This window comes from Priapulus caudatus, unplaced genomic scaffold (assembly GCF_000485595.1).
Source record: "Priapulus caudatus unplaced genomic scaffold, Priapulus_caudatus-5.0.1 Scaffold1975, whole genome shotgun sequence".
In the NCBI taxonomy this organism is placed as follows: Eukaryota; Metazoa; Priapulida; class Priapulimorpha; order Priapulimorphida; family Priapulidae; genus Priapulus; species Priapulus caudatus.
In genome coordinates, this window is record NW_014579036.1 from 4,301 (window position 1) to 13,336 (window position 9,036).

At 44.7% G+C, this 9,036-nt stretch overlaps 1 protein-coding gene across 1 annotated transcript in view; it reads left to right on the forward strand.

Moving 5' to 3' along the window:
* The first annotated feature begins 428 nt into the window (after nucleotides 1-428).
* Nucleotides 429-9,036, forward strand: part of LOC106818014 (protein VAC14 homolog) — a 16,718-nt gene continuing 8,110 nt past the window's right edge. The window contains exons 1-10 of the mRNA XM_014822727.1: nucleotides 429-595; nucleotides 2,742-2,892; nucleotides 3,261-3,428; nucleotides 3,703-3,765; nucleotides 4,386-4,493; nucleotides 5,880-5,989; nucleotides 6,529-6,635; nucleotides 7,361-7,525; nucleotides 7,963-8,083; nucleotides 8,579-8,767. Coding sequence (XP_014678213.1) covers nucleotides 495-595; nucleotides 2,742-2,892; nucleotides 3,261-3,428; nucleotides 3,703-3,765; nucleotides 4,386-4,493; nucleotides 5,880-5,989; nucleotides 6,529-6,635; nucleotides 7,361-7,525; nucleotides 7,963-8,083; nucleotides 8,579-8,767 — 1,283 coding nt within the window. The 5' untranslated portion in view covers nucleotides 429-494. The remainder of the gene's footprint in view (nucleotides 596-2,741; nucleotides 2,893-3,260; nucleotides 3,429-3,702; nucleotides 3,766-4,385; nucleotides 4,494-5,879; nucleotides 5,990-6,528; nucleotides 6,636-7,360; nucleotides 7,526-7,962; nucleotides 8,084-8,578; nucleotides 8,768-9,036) is intronic.

A 9,036-nucleotide genomic window follows, 5' to 3' on the forward strand; every position in this document is an offset into this window, starting at 1 on the left:
CCTCGCGTTCTTCCCCTTGCCTCCCCTATCCCTCCCTCAGCCTCCCTCTTTTTCTACCGCCCTCAGCTATCTTTCCTGCCGCCTTTCCTCAGTCCCCCACCCCCTTTCTCCACCAGCACGCTATATTATGAAGTTTTCTTCAGTCCGTATTGCACGCCTGAAACGGTGCGCGCGCATGCGCAATATCTCCCGAGAAGAAGAATATTTTGCAAAGATTATGCGTAAGAGGAGTTATCCTAGCATAGATTTATATGATAACATTCCATCAGGAGACTTTATTTAAGAAATGGGAGGAACACCTTGCATGTAAGCTCCCAAGCCCCCAATAATTATGAACGGAGGGTGATCCTTCACTGGATGTTGGGCGATTTTTTCTTTCGCCACCCGCCAACAGATGGCAGTGAAGCGGACTGTCATGGCAGCTTCCATCTGTGGAGAAGGGTTGGTCTGTTGATGGTATAAAATCGCATTTTACGTGTTGGAAGTAAATATCAATGATGGAAAAAGATTACGCGCCGTTGACTATAACTACCGTACGGTCATTGAACGATAAACTATATGAAAAACGGAAAGGCGCAGCGTTGGAGATTGAGAGGTAAATAGAGGCAAGGAGGCAGGCATTATGATTATTTGTAGGCCGTGGCTACGCGACCGGTTCCGGACGAGGAGCCGCTAGGCTACGCGTCCGGACATCCATCTCACAGCAGTGTTCTTGCGACACGACACAACGCATGATTGCGCAACTGGACGCTCTTCTGATTGCCGAGTGTGTGGTGTGTGTGTGTGTGTGTGTGAGTGTGTCACTGTTGTGTGCGTGGTGCGTGCGTGCGTGCGTGCGTGCGTGCGTGTGTGCGCGCGTGAGAGAGAGAGAGAGAGAGGGGGGGGAATGTTTGTGTGTGTGTATGCGTGAGAGAGAGAGAGAGAGCTAGAGTGGTGTTTGTGTGTGTGTGTGTGTTGTGTGTGTGTGTGTGTGTTTGTGTGTGTGTGTTGTGTGCATGCGTGCGTGCGTGCGTGCGTGCGTGCGTGCGTGCGTGCGTGCGTGCGAGCGAGCGAGCGAGCGAGCGAGCGAGAGAGAGAGAGAGAGAAAGAGAGAGAGAGAGAGAGAGAGAGAGAGAGAGAGAGAGAGAGAGAGAGAGAGAGAAAGAGAGCTAGAGGTGTGTGTGTGTGCAGGGCGATCCAGAGGTTTGGTGACCAGTTTCCATAGTTCTAGTCACAGGCTAGGGGTCCGGCGATGCCCCTCGGGAATTTTTTTAAAATTAGGCTATATTTTGGTGCATTCTGGTGAATTTTGAGGTCAATTCTGAAGATACCCAGCCTGTTGACCGGTTCTGAAACTGGTGGCAAAGCCGCTAATCCGCGCTGGTGTGTAGAGAGAGAGAGAGAGCTAGAGGTGTGAGAGAGAGAGAGAGAGAGAGAGAGAGAGAGAGAGAAGAGAGAGAGAGAGAGAGAGAGAGAGAGAGAGAGAGAGGAGAGAGAGAGAGAGAGAGAGAGAGAGAGAGAGAGCTAGAGTGTGTGTTGAGAGAGAGAGAAGAGAGAGAGAGAGTCTAGAGTGTGTGTGTGAGACGAGAGAGAGAGAGAAAAATAGATGAGAGAGAGAGAGAGAGAGCTGTGTGTGTGTGTGTGAAAGAGAGAGAGCGAGCAAAAGAGGACAGATGAAGGGATAGACGGCAGCAGTGCATATATTGTATATTTACGGCAATCAGCAGAGTGTGCCGTTGCGCAATCATGCGTGTACGCAAGTCGCGCGATTACTGTGTGAGTGGATGTCCGGATGCGTAACCTGGAGGCTAGGCGACCGGTTTCGGACGCGTAGCCTAGTGTTGTCAATCGGTTGTAATTTCGTAATCGATCATCGGTTGGACCCAAGTAACCGATGATCGGTTACAATCGGTTACTCGGGGTGTTGAATGCCTGCGTGTGCGTAACATCGTGTGTATGTACGTGGGTGCATGTATGTGCTTGTTTAGCCAGCGTATAAAATTCCTAGTGTGTCCTAGGCTTTAGCCCCTCAACAGGAAGTAACTACGGCGAATGTCGGGTGATTCCCGAACTAAAATAGCGATGATATCTCTGATTCTCATCACTTTTCCAAGTTTTCTTGTTCAAGTTTTACATTTATTTCGTTTTTTTTTTTTTATGAAATTGATTATGGATTTTGATAACCAAGCGCTTGGTTCGAGCCACTGTTCAACCGATGATCGAGTATAATCGATGATCGTGACATCACTAAGCGCTTGGTTCGAGCCACTGTTCAACCGATGATCGAGTATAATCGATGATCGTGACATCACTAGCGTAGCCACTGCGTTATTTGTATTGTAAATGTAATATGTAAATGCTATGAAATCGGGCCGGTGTTGGCTGCCCAATGGCAGTTTTACTTTTGTTGGAACCAACCTGATGAGCCAATGTATTTAATAAACAGGTCGTTTAAATGTACATGATATTCAAGAGCCAGACAGTAACATTTGCAGCATAATATTGTTATTCTTCACTGCTGTACAAACAATCACAAACATATTCATTTTTTTCGATCTCGGGTCGGTTATGCATATTGATACTGTTTACACAAATTTATTTAAATAAGCTTAGAATGTCGACAGTAAAGGCATACAAAGAATAGTTTTCTGATGACCAATTAACCATCATGGAGAGGGTGCACCCTATATTTCCTGTTAGAACATGTCCGGAAGGAAATCACCAACAGGCAACAGAGTTCATTGATGCTGGCAATGTTTCAGGCAAGTGCGGGATTTCAATATTGCCGGGAACGCGAGTCAAGTAAAGAAACTGTTGAAAGTTCTCGGGCAGGATTTTGCACTGAGCTCGAATCCCCACAGTCGCAAGGGTGGTCTGATTGGACTAGCTGCCACTGCCATCGCTCTTGGCAAGGTAGGAATGCGACTTAGCTCTACCTGTGTAGCCCCTTCGCTTCTGCTACAGGACCCGGTAGGGAATCTTGTAGCAGAATTCCATAGTGGGATCCTGTAGTTGGAGCGAAGTAGTTACACCAGTAGAGCTAAGCATGTCTCTACTATAGCAACTTTGTTTATTTCAAGCAGTTGCTTCATTTCAATGACTGGTTTGCTGCTATACATTTATATAAGGAAGTGGAAAGGTGCATTTTATTACATATGAGAAAAATTATTACATATGATTATTCACATATAAGGAAATGGAAAGTCGCTCTTTGCTACACATTCAAGCTTTTGATTTGTGCACATTTTGCCCATTACGTCCCGTTTTTGCGGCGTATTTAGGATACGACGGCCTACGTGTCCGAGCTCGTACGACCGGTCCTCGCTTGTTTCAACGACGCCGACAGCAGAGTGCGCTACTATGCATGCGAAGCGCTGTACAACGTAGTCAAGGTGGCGAGGGGTTCCATACTTCCTTATTTCAACGACATTTTCGATGGACTGAGCAAGGTGAGTACGCAAGGACCTCAGTGTGGATACTCCTCGTGGAAATATTTTCGTGTGATGCTGAGATTCCGCGTTGAATTATTTTCAAACCAGTGGTGTCCCCACCATAATGTACACATAGAAGTTTTATATTATACGTACATCTCGTGTGTAGTTACTTAATTTAGACAAGTGTATAAAATCCTGACTTGAATAGATGTTATCGGTGTATAGGTTTATAGGGTTATAGGTGTATTATTACAATGCGAGTGCTTGGGTATTATTTTTCCCATTTCAGCTTGCAGCTGATCCTGATCAGAATGTGAAGAATGGTTCTGAACTCCTTGACAGACTTATGAAGGTAAATTAAATATTTAGTTACCAACTAAAGTTCCACTCCATGCCAATAATTGATTCTGGGAAGCTGTAATTTAATCCATAGCTTGATAGATAAATGTTGATAATAATAATAGATTGATTAAACAACCATGAAACCACGAACAGTAGAATCATATCATTAAATAGTATTAACTCTTTCTTAACAAGATATATATATATATATCAAGAGTGCATAATAGAGAAGAGTATGACACGGTTTTAACAGCGTTTTGCATAGTTTTCAACTGGTAAATAATCTATCAATATAATAACTTTTTTGAAGAACACATACGATTTTCAGGTAAATTGGTGGTGTCATATGATTAAGGGAGAATCATAGACGAAAACAAGGTAAAGTTTGAATATATTTATTCACATATTGATAGATTATTTACCAGTTATAAACCGTGTCATACTCTTCTCTATTATGCACTCTTGATATATAATATATCTGTAATCTTAGGTACACCAGAATATGCTCCTGAACTGCCTAGCAGATACATTAGTGCATGTTAGTGGAGTAACGATTGATTCCCCCAGTGCATCTGCCATGTCAGGCCTCGGTTACTATGTCGGAGATCTGCATGTTCTCGTGTTTTGCAGGACATCGTCACGGAGAGCGCGTCGTTCGATCTCGTCGCCTTCATCCCGCTGCTGAGGGAGAGGATCTACACGCGAAACCCGTTCGCCAGACAGTTCCTCGTCTCCTGGGTGAGCCTCGCGAGGAAACTTCCGACCCCTATTGTCAGAAACAATATAGTCACTATAACCGGGGTTTCTTATACATAAGAGGCACAGTGGCGCACCGCCGTTGTCAAATTTAACATCGCCGTTGTGAAAATGTTTCTGTATTTACCCACCGTTGTCAAAATAGATTGCCATAAAAATTAAATTTATTAGTTAATTAAATTAAATTAAATTTAGATTGCCACGTGCGTTTACTGAGTCATGTGACGCGGGGTCCTACGCCTACCGCACGCCTTTGAATCCATCATGCACGTTTTTTCCCCAAACTGGCCATTACCTCTTTTGTCTAATTTTCCCTCAGAAGAAACCCTGTATAGGCTATGTAACAATGTGTGTAATTGCATCCCGTCCCCTCTGTCCGGTATTAGTAAGTTTCGAGAAGGACCTGCATGGGGCCCATTGTCGGAAACAAAATTAGTCTTAGTGTTAGTCTTAAAATGAACTTTTTCTAACAGACTGTTGCCGAGAGCGTGTTAAAGTTACGAGTTTCTCACACGCAGTGTGTGTTGGCGGTCAGCAGGGTTCTCCAAGCTTTTAAATTATAGCATGGGGGTGCTACTCACTGCTAGGGGGGTCCGGGGGCATCCCCCCGCGGAAAATTTTTGAATTGTAGAAGCTCTGAGGTGCAATCTGGGACACTCTGTGTGTAAATTTGAAGCACTGCATGTGGGGTGAAAATGTTTGTTTTGCATGGGCAAAGCCATCAGAAAATTCAAAATAATTATTTCTTGATGAGCTAGAAAACACTCGGATTTGAAGTATGAAACTGAACATTATTGTGCCAGCTAGCCTACACCAGTTGGTTGGGTTTGATTGTCAGTTCAGATGCAAAATATTGAAAGCAAAAGGTTATACACCATAGATTAATTTTGGTACTATAACACTCGTATATAAGATAGCCGAGTCGGTTTAGAGTTAGTGTTAGGGTTAGGGATAGGGAGACTATTTGTACTTGTGTGTGGGACTGCCGTACCCGTAGCATCGAGACCAACGTGTACGTTGGAACTTCTTGTGTATACACCAGCATGGTGGCTATGATATTTAGCATGGCAGGTGCATTTTAGGATGGCGAGGCTCGACGATAGCCTGGCAAGCCGCCAGGCTATAAGTGCCCTTGGAGAACCCTGGGTCAGGTCTACGAAGAAAAGATAAGGTTACTGTAAATGTCAACACTAATTTTGTCGCTGGAGCGTACACCGACTAGAAACGACTGACGACTGAAGCTGCAAGTTTCGCGCGTGGATCTATGAGGGCGTGGGAGGGGGTAATCGTAATTCGCTATGCGACACAGGTTAAGAGTCGACCACGCTTGCCCGGCCATGCTCACCAGGTGGCACTACTCTCTCGCAGGTGACCGTACTGGATGCCGTGCCGGACATCAACATGCTTGTCTATCTGCCAGAGATACTGGACGGCCTGTTCCACATCCTCGGTGATCCAAACCAGGAGATTAAGAAGATGTAAGTACCACTCCATATCTAGACACCCGAATTATAATATATATATATATATATATATATATATATATATATATATCATAATAGTATATCCATCTATCGTCGTATTATGTCTGCCGTATCCATATTATCTACTCCGTCCAATCCATCCATCAATCATCAACATTCCATCCAATCCATCCATCAGTCCATCCATACACCATCATCATCATCCATCCATGCCATCAATCAATCATCCATCCATCCAGCCATCATCCATCCCATCCAGCGCGTCCATCCATCTCATCCATCCATCAATCATCCATCATCCATCCTTCCATCCATCATTCTATTCATTCCATCATGTTATCCTCATGTAGCCATCAATCCATACATCCATCCATCGCATCGCATTCCATCTATCATCCATCCATCTTATCCATATCCATTCATCATCCATCCATCCATCCATCCATGCATGCATGCATGCATGCATCCACCCACCCATCCATCCGTATATATGTTATAGCCATAGAGTACAGAATCTCCCTGTTCTGTTCTAGGTGTGAAGCGTTACTCGGGGAATTTCTAAAGAGCATCATAAAGTCACCGGACAAGGTCAACTTCCCAGCCATGGTGAACATTCTCATCACCCACTGCCAGTCTTCAGGTAAGCTGAGTTTATTTTTGGCTATTACAATTCGTAGTCACAGTGGACATGCATCTCATAGAGATGGTCCAGGCTTCCCCTATCACACACAGGGGTAGTGGCAATGGAGCTACGTTCTGTAGAGACAGTCCAGGCCTGCCCTGCACGCATAGAGGTAGTGCCAGATGATTTACGAATCGTAGAGATGGTCGATGCCCCTGTTTACTTTACACACATGGGTGTAGTAGCAAGGATTCTATGTCCCGTAGAAACAGTCTGAGCCTCCGCTTCACACACGGGCTGGTGACAATGGATCTGCACTCCAGGCCTCACGTTTCTAGAGTAGTTTCTCCTAATTGACGTAAGATCGGTCGTGAAGAGACAGCCTGGGCCTCTCCCGCACACACGGGGGTAGTCACAGTGTATCCTATACAAGGACTGTACAGGCCTCACGTTTATAGATTATATCCTGATAATCGAAATATAATCATACCTGATAGAGGCGCGCTAAACTCCTTGTCGTCACCTTTACAAAGGTCCCTCACTCATCCATCCATCTTATATATATATATATATATATCCATACAGCCATCTTATCTGTATCTAATCAGTATCTGGCTCCTATTAAAACAGTCCAGGTCTCATGTGTCAAGAATAGTTCCTAGTAATCAACATATAAACATTCCCAAGAGAGGCGCGCTAAACTCTTCGTTGTCGTTTGTTGTCGTTGACGACGTATGTTGCAGAGGATCTCATCCAGATGACGGCCATCTTGTGGCTGAGCGAGTTTGCGCATCTGGCGGGTCGCGACATGCTGCCGTTCGCGTCGGGCCTGCTCACCGCCGTGCTTCCCTGCCTCGCGTACGACGACGATCGCAAGAACCTCCTGTTCGACGACGACAACAAGAAAAATATCCTTTGCAATAAATAATATCTCTAATATAAAAAAATAAATAAAAAAATAAATAAAAAATAAAAAAATAATTGCGGCATTGTATACTGTTTGCCGGCAGCGGATTGTGTCGCGTCACGTTTTACGTTTACGTCGATCGTTCGTGTAGATGGCGTGCAAGCGTCGTTAGGAGATAGTGAATCGGGGTTAGAAATACATCGATTGTTTATATACCTGTCTTGCATATGTGTCGCTCACGGCATTATATACTTTTCTCTTGCGGTATTATGTGTCCCTAGGGGTGGATTGCAGCGGTGAGGGCGGGGGGCGGTACGTCGATCATTCGTGTAGATTTCGTGCCGGCGTCATTAGGAGCAAAATCGGCAGTCAGAAATTCCGACTGTAACTAGTAAATTGCCACTTAATGCATTACTGCTGACCTTGACCGACCTTCACGCATCATAGAGACTGCAAAGGCCGTTAACAACACTCTGATGAGGTTGATCACTCCTGAAGACGACGCAGACGATATGCCAGACAAAACGCCAGCAGACGACCAAGGGGAAGTCGCCGAAAGGTAGAGATCGCGCCGAACTTTTGAAAGCGTGCACATTTTTTTTACAATTTTTAAGATCAATCAACTTAATGAACAGTCTTAAATGAACTTTGAGAGAGAAATTATAATTTTTGACAAAGCTAGGAAGTTGCAGTACATGATGTAGAGGCTGCAGTTTTTTTTAGTATTCTTGAGGAATAGCTAATACGTTTCATCTAGCATGTGGAAGACATCGTATCGATTAATTATTGTAGGATGTGGAGGTGTACCTAGGTTATATCCTTATAATCAAGATCCGGTCTTACATTTTTTTGCCGTAAAAATAGAAACTTCCATACTTCTTCTAACTTACTTCTATACTGTTACAATTAGCCTCGGGCGCATGGACCAATTCAATTTAATCATTGTATTTCTCTTCTGCGGAAAAAGCTCCAAAGACGATTTCCGTAGAACATAGAGGTCTGAGATGTTGCCACGCGTCTGGCTGGGTTTCACGCGCGTCTGTTTTCGCTGCAGGAAGGCGATAAGGTTAGATCTGCCGTCGGTCGTCGAGGTTCTTAGCAAACACCTGCTTCACAACTCGACGCAAACCCGCCTGTCTGTCCTACGCTGGGTCTACCATCTGCACATACAGATACCTAACAAGGTGAGAGTATGTCTGTCCTACGCTGGGTCTACCATCTGCACATACAGATACCTAACAAGGTGAGAGTATGTCTGTCCTACGCTGGGTCTACCACCTGCACATACAGATACCTAACAAGGTGAGAGTATGTCTGTCCTACGCTGGGTCTACCACCTGCACATACAGATACCTAACAAGGAGAGAGTATGTCTGTCCTACGCTGGGTCTACCACCTGCACATACAGATACCTAACAAGGAGAGAGTATGTCTGTCCTACGCTGGGTCTACCACCTGCACATACAGATACCTAACAAGGAGAGAGTACGTCTGTACAGATGTTCTGTGTTT